The sequence below is a fragment of the Myotis brandtii genome, unplaced genomic scaffold (assembly GCF_000412655.1).
Source record: "Myotis brandtii unplaced genomic scaffold, ASM41265v1 scaffold221, whole genome shotgun sequence".
NCBI classification, from domain to species: Eukaryota; Metazoa; Chordata; class Mammalia; order Chiroptera; family Vespertilionidae; genus Myotis; species Myotis brandtii.
The window spans coordinates 547,576-563,499 of NW_005358287.1; the positions used below are offsets into that span (position 1 = coordinate 547,576).

The window sequence follows — 15,924 nt, forward strand, 5'->3', positions numbered from 1 at the left end:
GGTCTATAACAGGTCCTTTTTTCTTAAACTTGGTATTTTACTTTTTATCCACTTACTTCTAAAGTTTTGTAACAGAAGTAGCCGTGATCATCTATTTTTCAAAAATTCTAGATAAGGAACCATAGAGTAATCTTTTCTTTCCCCTATAAAAAACTGTTATTATCTAATTTTGATTTTTAAAAGACTAATACCAAAATTGTGAACGTTTTGATTTTGATCCTTATCCTTCTGCTCCTGGATCTTTGGACACATGTTTTTCAAAAGAATGTTTAGAACATACATCTCCACTCTTCTCTCATCTCCCTCATCGAACCTCACTTTCCATTCTCCACGTTGAAAGACAGTTCAAAGACATCGATGATTAAATAAGAGAGTTTCCCCACTTTTGTAGCCTTTGATGATGCCACAGAGCCTCTAAACTGACTTAAGTTAATAATCGTTGACCTCAACATGCCTTTGCAACGTGGTAAGTCCGTTTTCAGAAAATAGTGCCCTAAAGGAATATGTAACAATATATAGAAACTGCCTTCTTAGGAAATTAAAAAAATCCATTTTGATTTTCTGTGTTAGTGGAGGGAACCGGTGGTTGAGAAAATCCAAAGTCATTCTATGTGGCTGTGAGATTTGTTACTGTGTGTGGTTTTAATAATGTATACGCCTCGTGTGCTGGGAATTTGTCACCTCAGAGCAGAAAGTAAAGCCCGTAGTGGAGCCGACAGTCGCCTGGTTCTCTGATCTAATTCACTGACTTCTGTCTTTCCTTCCTCTGTGCGGAGAGAGACTGTATTGGTACCCAGATTGGTGCAGGTGACACGTCTTAGCAGAGCTTGCTATGTCTGCTTCTTTATTTCTAAGTTTTATGTTTAGGATGGCTTTTCTCCCACTTAGAGGATAGAGGATGGGGTAATTGTTTGGTTGACATAGCCTCTTCCTGCTTTCTTTGGTCTATAAATGACTTCAGCAAAGAGAGCTGGCAACTAAGGGTAATATTGTGACAGAGAATTCTACTGATAATTAAAAACTGATTTTGAGTAGTGTTACACCACAGTCTGTTCACACTCTTTTACTCCTGAGAGAGTACTTGTACATAAATGAAGACTACCAAGTCGCATGCTAGAGCCATGATGAGAACCCATATGGAACAGGAACGTTTTGAGCCAGAAAGGATTGGTCCAAAAAGTTGAGGACAAAGGAGATGAAATTAGTGTCTCAGCCCATGAGAAATTCAGTTATTTGGGTATAAAAACAGAAAGCCCTCGGTAACATATTTACCAACCCTGAGACTGAGTTCTATGGGCTGCAGGGCAGGGAGCACGGTCCTATACATTTTTTTTCTCGTTTTCCAGGCCACAGACTATATACCTGGACACACCTAGTCGTCCTATGAACGAGCACCATTAGACCAGGGGCTTTGATAACGAAGAAAAATGTGCAGTGGATCAGGGTCACCCCACTGTCCAGACACCCCCTGTCCTCAGGGGCATAGTTTCCTTGTAACAAGGGCATCATGTTGGCATTTTAAAGTCCCAGGCAGTTTCGTGTATGTGGGGCTTGAATGTGAGCGGCAGGGCAGAGCTAGGCCTACAGAAAGAGGACACAGGGTCGTCAGTGCGGCAGCATCAGGGCTGCTGGGTCCAGGAAAAGCGGGGGAGAGGGAGGAACTGTGTACTTCTTTGCAGGATAGAAGAAATTGGAAAAGGCAAATGAAAGTCGAATAGTAAGAAACAAGTGTAATCTAAGAGTTTGTCGCCTAATGTTTGTGGACATGTTGCTAAAAGCCAGCAGGTTGCTGCTGCGGGAGAGCTTCAAGTCTGAGCAATTAAAGCTACTTTAGGTAGTTTTTGAACCTTCCTATGTCCTGATAGCCTAGCTGTCCCTTTGAGGCGCCTTTCGACATCCACGCTAAGAACTGCAGGAACGGCAGGAGATTGTGTTTCTTCTGAATCTTCACATGAAGATTACAGCCGTAGTCAGCCTGCTTTTCCTGTGAAGGGTGTGCCCCTGTGCTCCCATTCTGTTTACAAACAGAGCAACACCGTTTAAACGGACTGTCTTAGGAACACTGGCCCGAGACCGTTAGAGGGAACCACCATGGGCCAAGTCCCAGGAAGTCAGATGACTGTAGGGCTGAACCAGCACAACCAATGCCCCTGTTGGGCTGGGCCGCAGCAGCGACACCAGAAAGCATCCCAAATACCCATTCGAGGAGGAGAGTCACACGGCCACCTCGGCTCACTCTTCACCTGTTTGCCTGCGGCTGCGTTCACACTTACCTCTAAGGGTTTCATGTCCAGACGCCCCGTCCTGTTCAGCGAGGTGCGTCTTTCTTTCTTGAGCTTTTCCTCATTAGATGCGTCTGCGGAGGAATAACTTCTCCCCTGCATCGATGCTCTTCTCACTTCTGCTATGCTGTGCCCGGTGTTTCTTAAACACTCCATCTGAAGCTTCTCAAGAGGTTCAGTTTTTACTGAAATGACTGCTAAGTGTTGTGAAAGAATGCCGGGATCTATTTTGATGGGCTTGTTCCCAATGTGGGGGACGATTTTAATTTGCGTTTCCTCTCCCCATGTGTTTTGATCGGGCGCTCCATTCTTCGTGTCAGCGTTCGTTTTGAAAGCGTGTTCTTGCGCCTTCTGGACAATCCTGTTCACGTCTAGATCTCCAAAGTGGTCCGCATGGGAATCCTTGGAGCAATCGGTGTCTGTATCTAAGGTAACGCTGGAAACGCCATCGATGATTAAATTGGCCACCTTTTGGGGGAAGACTCTGTTGGTGCCTTTGATGTCGTAGTAAAGGTCCTTGTAGGTCCCGGATTGTATCAGCACGTTGCTGTAAATAGAGTCGATAATCTGAGAGATCATTTCGACACTTTCCGGGTTTAAAAGCTGTCCCTCAGGGTCAGCAGCAACGAGACTAATGTTACTTTTGGAAATCTCCGCCGACACAGATTTAGTCAGCTGAGATGCAATTTTATTTAACTCGGGCTTTGATAAGTTCTTGGCATCTTTGCTTGAGGCACTGGGCAACTTTACCAGTTTGGCTAAGAACAAGGCCAGTGCTTCCTCTAAACATGTGGCATTCAACATGGAACCTTTTTTGGAGGAAGACCTGTCCTGGGACTTAAATTCAACAATTTTGACCACCTTTTCCATAATTTTGACAGCTTCCAGCGCCAGTTCTGAGCTCGATACTTCTTCCTCTCCTTGCTGTTGAAATTTAGAATTGGAAATTTCCTTCACCATCAAGAAGCCTATTATGTCAGAGAGGACATTGCTCTTCCCCATTAAGTCCTTGAAGATGGACATATGGGAGCCAGAGTGCTTTAACACCCGGGTGTAGACAGAATTGACGACCTTTTTGATCGTTTCATTGTCAGACAACGGTACAGTCGCCAGTGCCTTGGCTGGTGGTGTGAGTTTGATCTTACTTTTCGAGATAAATTCTTGCAGGGAAGTTAATATTTTGGACATGATGTTTTGCATTTCAGTTTCTAGGGATTTGTTTCTTTTCTTGTCCACCGTGGGAAACACAGATAAAAGCTTGGATAGAAACTGGACGGCGATTTCTTCTATGACGTTGTACGGCAGCCTGTGGGCGGGCGCGGGACGGGGCTGGGGCGTGTCCGTGCTGCGGATGACGTCCTTGAGGATGTTCTCAATGATGCTGTCCACTTCTGCGCACTGACACGGGGTCAGCTCTCCCGAGAAATAGCTCTGCAGCTGGTTCCCGGACACCTCTCGTAGCACCAGCTCCACGATGGTCTCGGAGAGGATTCTGCAGCCGCTGGCTGCACAGTTTCGTATCATCTCCTGCGAGCCAAACTGGGACAAGAGGTTCCCATAAATAGAAAGGGCCACCAGCTGGAGGACCTCGTCGTCGTTGGGATGCAAGGACTCCACGTACTGAATGGTTATGTCTTTGTCCTTGGAGATCTCGGCCATGACGGTGCCCAGCAACTTCATTTGCAGGAAATCCAGTTCTGTGAGCCACCCGCCCTCCGAGGTGGCTGCTTTGGTTTTGGGTGCGACTGAGAAAACCTTATGCAAAAGAGCAGAAATCATGTTCTGTAAAAAATCGCGAGGCAGCAGGATGGCGTACGGTGAGAACGTCTGACACTCTTTACTGGCTGTCCGCACCACCTTCTGGACCTTTTTGACAATGTCCTTACATTCCAGAGGCAGACACGCCGAAGGTGGGACCTCATCGCTGGGCTCCAAGTTCAGCTGCTGCTGAAAAATTTCATTGATCACTGTGCTGGTCAGTTTTCTCGCTAAATTTCCCCTGTTGCTCTTTATATTTTGACAAAGGGAGTCTTGAGACCTATATTCCTTCAAAATACTGCATACAGAAGAGTGAACAACTTTGTTAACCAATGTTTTATCGATGGCCGGGATTCTATCTAGGAAAGACACCTTATTTAGAGGGATTTCTTTCATCACTTTCTGCGTTTGGGACATTTCCGCCCCCGTTGCTTTCTTAGTGGGAGGTGAGGCTCCATCTGCCGTTGGCTCTTTCTGCTTAGGAGGCCCTTTAGGAACGGATGACCCTTTACCTCCAGGAGGGACTAGCGGGCCTTCCTTTTCTGGCCTAAATACCTTAATCTGAGCCTTGGACAGCTCCTTCAGCAGCGACTCAATGAGCTTCATGGCTGTGTCGTAGAGGTCGGCTTGATGTTGGCCATCACTGACATTTTGGCATCTATCAGATGTTTGTGCTTCTGGTGAGGCACGAAAGATCAACTTGTTAACCATTTCGATGATAACATCCTCTAAAAGTTTAGCAGGGAAAATCCCAGGCTTACTTTTTGGTGGGTACTGAGCACTGTCTGGTTTCCTGGGTTCATTTTTGATCTCCTTCACTTCCACTTTCTCTTTTCCTCCCTCTTGTTGTTTCTCTTTTCCTCCCTCTTGTTGCTTCTCTTTCTCTCTTGCTTTCTCGTTATCCTTTTCTTCTTCCTTCTCCGGGGCAGGGAGATCTTTGTCAACCGAGAGGGGTAAGTCCTTTATTGAAACAGACTGGGCAAAATCCTTGCGGACCTCTTGGGTGACATGAACTGTATCACTTGGGGTTTTTTGGAAACTTGAATAATCTGATTCTGGGGCAAAACACGTCTCTAAGATATTGTCATAAATATTTTCAGTGATATTTTGAACACGTTCATAGCCTGCATAATGTTTATTTATATCGACTAGAGGGAGAGTGCTTTTTCTCCACTCAGTGTTCGGCTTTGGAGTTAATGTGTCCTCTGTGTTGGTCGCTGCATTTGTCACTTTGGGTGTCAAAGGTAACGGACAGGGCTCGTCTTCTTTTCTCAATGCATTTCCTCTTGTTTTGTCAATCTTCTGTTTGTTTGTGTCCAAATCTGGTCCAACCATTTCCTCCTTCTGCTCTGTCTCACCGGGAGCTCCTGGAGTCTGTGTGTATGCCTCATTACGTTGCTTCTCTTCATCTGTTGACACTGATTTGCTTTTCTTCTCAGTTTCATTATTTTTACGTGCTCCCTTCAAATCTGACTTCTGACTATCTTTACTTTTCACACTCGTAGTTGGAGATGTACCTGTTGATACATTCTCAGTATAATTTTTAATTGAGATTGTCATTTTATTTTCATTCTCTTTCTTTTTAGTTGCCACCCCTGCAGCTGCCCCCGGCAGCAGGTTAAGCAGGTTGCACTTCATGGTTCTAGTTAGAGAGGTGTCTTTCGGCTCTTGGGTCTCGCCTTTTTTCACGGGCGCCTCCTCACTCTGGACGCTTTTCTTTCTACTTGCTGTTCCTCTGTCTAGTTCCAAAGTTCCCAACACGTGTTTCCGGACTGAGGTTGGAGAAGTGTATTTATATGATTGCTCTGAAAAAGTAAGTTGGTTTCCTTTGAGGCCTGTGCTACTCGGTGCAGTGGTTTTCTGTGGCAGGTGCTGAACCCTTTGGGTGATGTGATCTGGATTTAGAAATGAAAAGAAGGTGGAAGACCAGTCTCCTGAGAACAGGGGTTGAATTTTGAAGGCAGAGATTGCCTTTTGGGCTAATGCAGCAATCGTTTCTATTAGCACGTGACCTTTATCATCCTCCTGCATGTCACCGGAGTCGTACTTCCCTATGAACTGATCGTACACAAAGTTGGATATCTTATCCACTGTCTCTTTATCAATTGGTGGGAAAGCAAAGACTTCTTCAGCATTCGGTAGAACTTTAATTTCACTTTTCCTGAATTCTCCTATCAGAGAATTTGCAAATTTTATAGCCAACCCCACAAGTTCTGTCTCCGACATCCCTTTTTTCTTAGGTTCTTCGGCAATACTTAGGAGGGAAGAAAATTTGCGAACAAGGTCAACCACTACGTCTTCCAAAAATGTAGCTGAGTAGAGGGAAGTCTGAGTCTTTTCTTTCCCAGGTTTGGTGAGTGCAGAGCCCCCGTCACCCTGTAAAAATGGCCTCAGATGATGGTCCATAATTTCCTTCATAACGAAACCTGCGACTTTGCTGAGGAACGAGCCTGCTTTTTTGTCTGCATCTCTTTGCACTTCTGCTTGAAATTCAGATTTTTTCAAGATATTATTACATATCGAGTCAACCAAGTTCTCAATCATGTCTAGTTGGGTGCTGTCGGCATTCTCTTCCGCCCGGGCGAGACGGATTTCATGTTCCGCAATTTCTTTGATAATTTCATCCGTCAGTTTTGAAGCTGCAGCCACAAACTCGTCATCAGGTGAAGCGCCTTCCCCCCTGAGCTCGCCCTTCGTGTGGGTGGGAGGGAAGATGCTCGCTATGAGCTTGTAAATGATGTCTTCCAACAGCACACGCGGCAGCACCGTCATGCATGGGGTGGCGGGGCCGGCCTTCGTGACGACATTCAGCACATTTCTGATGATGTTTTCGGTTTGAAGGGAAGAACAGGAAGAAGATACCAATTCTCCTGACACTAACGACTGCATCTGATGATCATAAATTTCTTCCAATAGTAAGTGATAAATTTTCCTGCCGAAAGAAGTCGTGTCACTTTGCATAACCTGGTAGACTTGAATCAGAGATTTGTATTCACCTAATATCTTTTCATAAATCAGGTTGGCTGTTTTTTGAACCATTTCTTTGTATCTTGCCGAAGAACGCATATCATTATCGAAATAATTCGAAACTACAATCTCCGACGTGGTGAACTCCAGAACAATTGATTTTACTAATGTTGTCACAATGTCAGTAATTTTCACTTTCACTATGTCTGGGTGCTCAGCAGCCAAGACGTTGTGTGAGAACGCGTACAGGAGTTTACATAGCAGCTCTGCGATGACCTCCTCCAGGAAGGCAGCCGAGTTCACCACGAAAGCCAAGTTTCCTTGCTGAGCGTTGGCTGCTCTCTGTTTATCGTCATGATCAACCGCAGCTGAGAGGCATATTTTATCTCCGGGTAAAAATGACTGGAGATGATGGTTAAATATTTCTTTTATGATAAAACTCGCTATTTTCGAAACAGGCATCTTACTTATCCCTTTCTTATCCTTTGTGAGAGACTGATAGAGCTTTGAGTGTGAAAGGTCAGCGTAGATGGAACCCACCATGGACTGGATATCTTTCTCCGAGATCATGCTCTGTTTCTCACTGCCGTGTTTGACAATGCAGATTGCATGTTTGGAAATGATTGACATAATTTCGTTTATCAGCCTTATGACGTTATCACTTAGCTCCGACTTGGAAGTGCCCTTGCATTCTGCGCTGGAGGCCAGTGGGCTCACCTGAGAGATCAGCTGGGCGACCACCTTTTCCAGGTGGGTGTGCGATAACATGGTGGTGTAGATAGTCGATGCCTGTCTTTGGAATCTTGATTTAGTGATGTAATTTTGGACTCTCTTTATCAAAACATCGACGTTCAGTTTGGCGTACGACTTAAAACGAAGCTTTCCTATCAGCTTTGGGTGGATTTGGAAATCAAACGTGTGGGCCAGGATGCTCTTAGTCACCCTTGCTGCCAAGGTCTGTGTGTCATTGAGGAAATCGTAATCGGGCAGGATGTCCATTTCATATTCTTGCAGCACTTTGCTGAACACCATGTCCACAACGCTGCTGAGGACGTCTCTCTCCACTGGAGGCAAACGGCACTGCTCCTCGGCGTTCTCCAGGATGCGGACCGGGGCTCTTGACAGCTCTTCTGCTATCAGATGTATGAGTTTCCCAGCTTTATCCAAAAGCTCATCTTCCGAGTCTCTTGCTGATTTTGTTTGCACAATGCCCAACACCCTGTGGAATATTTTCCTTAAAACTCCAAAGATCACATCTTCCAAAAACGCTGCCGAGTAAACATTGGCAGGAGGCCATGGCCTCCACTCGCCATCAGGGTGAGTGTCTGTGGGGGAAGGCAATGCCTTTTGGTCCACAAACGGTTGAAGATGTTGTTGACAAATATGTTTAATGATGAAACCTGCTATTCTATCGATGACAGCGTCGTTGCTGCCTTTGATGTTTTGTTCAACCGATTCCTGAGACTTGGAGTTTTGTAAAATGTTTTCGAAGACGGAGTCCACGAGGTGCTGGACATCATCTTCTGAATAAACAAACTTGGTTTCTTCATCATCTTTTGAGAATTGGATGTCATGTTGAGAAATTTTCATCCTAATATCACTGATTATATTTGAAGCAATTTCATTGAAATTCACTCTTGACCTGTCTTTTAGAGTTTCTGTGTTTGGAACCAAGTCGGATGCAGAAGAAAAGATTCTAGATAATAGTACTCTGATCATGTCTTCTAAAAACGTGTATGGCAGCAAGGTATTATACGGAGATAAACTCGGGCTTGGCGTGGTGGGTTTGCTGATGTTACTAATGATGTCCTGGATGATGTTCTCAGCTGTGGAAATAGAACAGGAAGATGACAAATCGCCAGAGAACAGCGGGTGAAGAAGGTAATCAGAAATGGCCGCTACAGTTAAATTGGTGATGTTTTCCACAAAAGTCTCGCTGTCTTCAGACTCCTTGTCAGCCTCAGGGTCTAGCCCGTGCTGCTGTAACACGTTTCTGTAAACAGAGGACACGAGCTCATCCACGATGTCTGTGCCTACTGCGGGGCAGGCGCCCTCCTTGCCGCCACTGAGGATGTGAGTTGTAGCTTTGTCGAAGTGGGTGGTTATCGAGTTCACTATTTTTTGTGTCATGTTTTCCAGCTCATTGTCAGTGTTCTGCTTGGAGCTGAATATCTTTGCTACAAGTCTGGCCACAATTTCCCCTATGAATGTGTCAGGGGGAACGCCTGAGGGTGAGGGCCTCTTGGGTCTGTGCGACGCTGTGACCTCACTGAGGACCCGTTTAACCATGTTCGATACTGCATCCAGTGGAGTATTTGGACGGTGCAAACCTTCTTCACACAAAAATGGTTGAAGATGGTTTTCAATAATCTCTTGGATAATAAAACTGGCTATTCGGTCCACCATAACTGGGCTTCGGCTCACCAGGCTGTTCTGGATTGAGACAAGAGAGTCAGGCATTTTCATGATGTTCCGATACACAGAATCCACCATCTTCTGGGTGTTTTTCCCTGCACATAGCTGTGGATTGTCACATATAGTGAGCCAAATTTTGTGTTTTGAAATGGCTGATAGAACCTTATTTATGATACAGTTAGACATTTCACTGAAATCTGAACTCATGAACTCTTTTCTCCCCAGAGAGGAAGCCTTACTGGGTGGAGCAGTGAGTTGGGCTAGAAGCCTCCTGATGATATCCTCTAAAAAGGAGTGCGACACCCTGGTGCTGTAGCCTCCCGCAGACCTGGATCTGGAAGCACATTCTCGCAGGGTCCTTTGTAGTTTCTGCAGGATGATTTCAGCTTCGAGAGGGCAGCAGGAGTTCGGGCTGAGCTTCTCCCGGAAGCAGGGTGGGAGTTGGTAGTCCACGATCTCTAACAGTATGCCGTTCGCTATTTGTCCTGCTAGTGAGGAGTTGTCATGCTCCAGATTCACACCACGGGTCACCTTCAATTGATATTTCTGCAAAACGTCGGGGTAAACCGAGTCAACAACCCTACGTACCCTTTCCTTTTGGACCGGCGGGAAGCACAGTCTCTCCTCCACATTCCGCAGAACAGCGATCTGCGCGCGCGCAAACTCCCTCACCACGTTGTTGACAAGTAGTGTGTTCATCTCACTGAGCTGGGCCTCCGTGATGCTTTCATTTTTGCCCCACAGGGAAGTGGAGAGATCGAAAAACAGTTCTGAAATGATTTCCTCCAAAAATGTGGCCGAATAAACACCTGTACTCCTACTCCCCAGGTGTAGCTTGCTATGGATGGCTGTTTCCTGCCTCCTACGAGGTGTCACAGAAGAGGAGCTTACTGAACACTTCCTGCCAAACGGTGACTGTGTTTTGGAGCGGACCATGCTGGAGAGGTTTAGGGATTCGGTCAGAGCGCGACTGTCACAGCTGGTGAAGCCGGCAGAACCTTTACCTTGTCCGAATCCTGCTAATTCTGGCCTTTTTGCTTTTATAAGACCTGACTGTCTTTCTTGTGTTCTACCCTTCAAGTGCTGGCTTGCACTGGGCGGGCTGTGAGGGAGTTGAATATTGTGACAGAGTTTGTCCATCAGGGACTTCACCAAGCTGTGGGAAACGAGGGTGAGCATAGAGTCCGATGACAACACATCTGTATCCATTTCTGCCAGATTTTCCAAAAGATCTGACATACAATCTCCTTGGGACTGTTCACAGCCCGTTGCCCCCTTACAGTCACCAAAGCCCTCGTCTTCTACACTTTGAAGCATTTTTAAAAGTTGACATTCTTCTGCAGACATTTCATCAGAAAGAGGGCCATGATCAAGAAAGGCAGTGTTTGTGCATTTTTCCAAAAGCGTTCTGATAAGTTTCTCACACACGACATTGAGAAGAAAAACGGATTTGGGGGTGAGCCCTAAGTTATTACTCGAGGACGATAAAGATTTTCTTGCTTTTTCATAAGAATCCATAGCCTCACCTCTGCGTTCATCTGGTAAAAATAAATCTAAAACAATATTGAAGACCTTATTGACTACTTCTTTGGATTCACGAGTTTTCAGGCTACTAACGATACTGTCTAACTTGTATGCCAGATAATTTAATTTCTCATTTTGAATGAGATGTTCATTTGGGTGAGTAGATGATTCCCAGTTTCTGCAACTTATCTGTCTTTTCATGGTGTTTGTTTTGTTGCCCATGGACACACTATTGCTTCTGAGCGTGGACAATGGTTTACTTCTTCCATTGCTTTCAAGGTGGTGAGTTATTCCTATCACTTTGGACAGTACGTGGATCACTCCTATTAGGAGATCCTGGAAAATATGGTCAAAGTCAGTAGCAGTGACTCCTGGGCAATAAATGTACTTTGTTTTTAAAGAAAACATTTGCTGTGCAATGTCAGGCTCTATAATGTTACTATCGCAAAGGATTTTAGTAATGATTTCAGAAATACTTAAAGCAAGTTCTCCGATAGAAATCGACCTGTTTTCAAATACTTGAGAATCAATGGAAATAATCTTGTTACATCCTGAATTTTGGCTTTCCCATGCCTTCGCACTTTCTCTGCCACCTCGGATGCCATCAGAAATGCTCGAAATTAAATGGCAAATGACAGACTCGGTGAGATGCTCACAAAGTTGGCAAAGCGAAGAATCATTATATATGCTTCTTAGACGCTGTTCTGACTCGTATGTTTTCTTTGACAGTGTGGAAACAATCGACATCTTCTCACTGGACACTTCAAAAAGAAAACATAATTTGTAGCATGCATAAGAGAAATACGGAAAATTCAATATATCGGTAATTATTTACATATGAATTTCACCTTTGGAACACTTCACTAAAGAAAAAGAAAAATTTAGTCAAGAAAGAAATTGGGTTTTCTTCTGATACTTATTTCCCACCTTGTGGAATCATAATTTTAGCCAGAAAGTTGAGAAAATTAACTATGAAGAATTAAAATTCTAAGTCAAGTGCTGATGTCTGACTTGCTTAGATAGTTACGGGCTTTAAGAAGTTGGAAATTCTGGGGCAGAAAAATGAGTTTCGAGTTGAGTTTTACATCCTAGCATGTCCGCAGTGATATATGGGGACCTCGTATAATTACTGAGGACATGTTTTGAGTCACAACATTTCATGGTAGGCTGTGTGTCACTCAGGAAACGAAGGAGTTGAGTGGCCATAAGAACACAATGAAGTAGGATTGTGCTCACTGCAGAAGTGTAGGGGCTTCGTGGCCATGGCAGTAGTTTTCTAACCCCTGGATTGTAGGTTGTCACAAAAACGGAAGGCCAGCCCAGCCAGGCATAGGACTCCCTTCTTCCTCCCACTCAACAAGATATTTACTGCAAACCATACACCTGGTTGGGGTGGCCAACTTCTTGGAGGGCTGGTCAGAGTGCCAGCCTTGGTTCTCAGAGCTCCCTCAGGACACAGTTGTCTATCTACCCCCCACGTGTGGGAGGAGGCAGGTCTCTGGAGGTGGGAGGGGTTTAGCTGAGCTTTGACTGCTTAAAAGAGGGTCCCATGTGGGGATGGAGGGAGCGAGGAAGGAATATTCCACATGAAAGAAGGACCATGAGTGAGTTCCCTGGGAGGCACCAGACACCAACAGGATGGAGTCATCTATCTGCTTTTGTTGGCTTTGTTTTCCTTTATTAAGTTCAGTCAGGCCCTGCTCGGGGACAGGCCGTTTAGGAGCCTGAAGCTGCAGTTACACACTGCTCACCTCAGAAGAAAGGCCAGTTCTAAGGCTGGAGAATGACCTCTGCCTGCAGGTGGCGGGACTGGTAGTATGTGCTCTCATATTTGAATGTCGGGCAAGTGATGTATCTGGACTGGCGATGTAGCTTACTGGTAACTGGAATTATTGATCCAGTTCAGAGCTATTACAGTATTATTAGATTCCATTTTATGAAATTGCCAATAATCAACAGGTTTGGACATGCAAGAATGGCTGTTACATGTGGTTCAACCTAACATATGCAGGCAAACATTCTTAGAAAGGGAGTGAAAATACCTTTGTAAGAATATGTTTATAGTACTACACCTAAAAGGAATTTAAGATTACTGCAATGTAAACAAAACCAGGTGTTTAGCCAAGCGGGTGTGACTCAGTGGTTGAGCATCAACCTATGAATCAGGAGGTCGTGGTTCGATTCCTGGTCAGGGCACATGCCTGGGTTGCAGGCTGGATCCCCAGTGTGGGGCGTGCAGGAGGCAGCCGATCAGTGATTCTCTCTCATCATTGACGTTTCTATCTCTCGCTCCCTCTCCCTTCCTCTATAAAATCAATAAAGATATATTAAAAACAAAAACAAAAAAACCCCAGATGTTGAATGCCACTGCTCTTACAAACTATGACTAATAATGGCAAAGACGTGAGCTGTACACCATGAAAAGATGAGTCGCTAACCTGCAATCCGCTAACTGTGGCTTTGGCATGAAGAAGCCATGCACGAGAATCTTAAAAACTCTTTGGAGCTCATGCCTTGTGCTCCACCGGCTCTCACATAGTCCCATTATCTCTCATCGAGGATGCGGGAAACTGAACACCACACCCTTTCAGGTTCCAACCACGTGAATGCTAGACTCTTTTTCAGGGTCCTGACACAGTAAGAAGTACCAAGTCCCCACCTCCAAGGCTGTTTTCAGAAAGATGGCCCATGCAGCTCCGTCTAGAGCGGTGATGGCGAACCTATGACACGCGTGTCAGAGGTGACACGCGAACTCATTTTTTTGGTTGATTTTTCTTTGTTAAATGGCATTTAAGTATATAAAATAAATATCAAAAATATAAGTCTTTGTTTTACTATGGTTGCAAATATCAAAAAATTTCTATATGTGACACGGCACCAGAGTTAAGTTAGGGTTTTTCAAAATGCTGACACGCCGAGCTCAAAAGGTTCGCCATCACTGGTATAGAGACCTTTAAACATATCTGACTGTTCTTTTTCTGAATTATGTCAACGTTTAGAGGAAGTTCTCTCTTTTGCTTACCTCTGGTTTTGAAGTTCTGGAAATATGTGACCACACATGTGGTTACATGTCTTGCTACCAAATTGATTTCATTTGGACCCAGTTCATGATCAGCAAAAGCAATGACTTCAAATTCCTTCACAGTCTTTCCCTTTGGATCGCTCTTCTCCCACTTTTGCAATAAAGAAAAGTCTCCCCTGCAGGCTTCCGGGTTTTTGCTTCTTCCTCTGGGGGCGCAGCGGGTCCTGTCACCCCACATGGCGAACACACTTTTCTTCTCCTCCTTTTGTCCTGCAGGGCTTGGTGTGGATATGAAAAATGGTTTCATTGTCTCTGTGCTTTCGTTAATGGGTGGTTGACTAGGAAACCCATAGCTTGACAACACAGTATTGACAATATTTTCTGCCGCTAAACATATCTTGAGTGGAGAAACAGCTGTCTGAGTTTGGTTAGGCCCACCAACGGGTTTTGGGGTCCCATAATGAAACACTTTTGGGTTTTTAGCTTTTCGCATTTCTATGAAGGACAGGCCTTGCTTCAATGCTTCTTCTGTGGACTCAGTCACCCGTTTAGCCAGTTTTTGTAAGATACTGCCACCCGGCGTGGCTTGATCAAACAACCATTCCCTGGGGCCGTGGTCTGGGACCTTGTTTCTAGAGGAGGTTGGCGCACTTCCTGAGTCAGGCCTTTCCCTGGGCTCTGAGCTTCTGACCGGGCCTTCTCTGGGGGCTCTGGCACATGAAGGTACGTTGGGTGGGCCCCTGTACCTTTTCTTCGTGTCGCCTTCAGGATAAAACACCAAACCAGGAATGCTAACCCGTGGAGGAGGCCCGTTCCCAAAACGAACTTCCTTTGACTTGGGAATTTTCATATCAGTGGCGAATGCAAGATGATTAACAATGTAGGTATTTTCCACGCCCGGGAACAAACTGGGAAGGTTTTTGATCAGAGACTCACTGACGTGCGTGCACTGGTCCATCAGCGCGCCGATGATCGCACTCGCTGCCGCGTTCTCCTGCAGCGTGCTGCCCGGCGGCTCCGCTTGGCCTATCTCCTTGTCCAGCTTGTTCTTGAGGACGCCCAGCATGTCGCTGGTGATGGCCACAGCGTATGTAAGCAGTTCTGAATGGAATGAGTGGACCTGCAGAAAAACGTTCTGTACATGTTCCTTGGAAATCATAGCACTGGACCTGCAGTCATCAGCAAGCTTTTTCAGCGACTGCAGTTTAGGGAACATCTTTTTGCTTAACAGTCTCTGCTGGGCCGGAAACAGGTTTTCTACAGGCATTTTCACTATTTCGGAAAATTCGTACTTGCAGGTGTGTTTGAACTGCAGGTCTACAAACGCCTCCAGCATGCCCAGCACCCTTTCCACAATGTCTAGGACAATCTGCTTGGTGGAGCCCAAAGACATGTGGTCCTTGGCGTCCATGTAGTAGATGGGCGCACCGCTGAGGACGTCCTTGGCTGGAAGGCCGTGTTTGCTCTGAGCGGCGTGTTCCTTCCTACTTGCTGGAGTTTCCTTACTGTCCGGGGTGGGCATCTGGGACAGAAAGCACAGCTGTAGTTTCTCAAGTAGCATTTCAACGATCTCCCTCGAGAACATATTGATTTGTGCCTTGGTGGCCTCCGCTCGCGTCGATGTTCCTTTAAGGCGGTTATGGAGCCTGCTTTCCCAGTCCTCGGGGTGCGTCAGATTTAAGAGGGAAAGATAATATTCTAATTCCTTCGATTTCATTGAAATGACAGTCAAAACATTTTCAGCCACTACCAGCAAGTTACATTTTTCACTTTCCATGTCATTTGCTTCTGCCTGCCATTTGTCAAACATTTTTTTAAATATCCCGTCCTTGGGAAAGATCTGCTCGAGCTGGGAAGAGACATTTTCCAAGTAGAAGCAGGCCTGCGTCTCAGCGAAGCCCCTCGCGCCTGGGCGCCCCGGGGGAGGCTTGAGGTCCGCCGGAGCCGAGAAGGTGC

The 15,924-nt window shown here is 45.5% G+C and overlaps 1 protein-coding gene across 1 annotated transcript in view; it reads right to left on the minus strand.

Moving 5' to 3' along the window:
- Positions 1 to 15,924, minus strand: part of FSIP2 (fibrous sheath interacting protein 2) — a 54,999-nt gene that overhangs the window by 9,484 nt on the left and 29,591 nt on the right. The window contains exons 13-15 of the mRNA XM_005866133.1: positions 13,969 to 15,876; positions 4,940 to 11,707; positions 2,274 to 4,870 (exon numbers count right to left, since the gene is read on the minus strand). Coding sequence (XP_005866195.1) covers positions 2,274 to 4,870; positions 4,940 to 11,707; positions 13,969 to 15,876 — 11,273 coding nt within the window. The remainder of the gene's footprint in view (positions 1 to 2,273; positions 4,871 to 4,939; positions 11,708 to 13,968; positions 15,877 to 15,924) is intronic.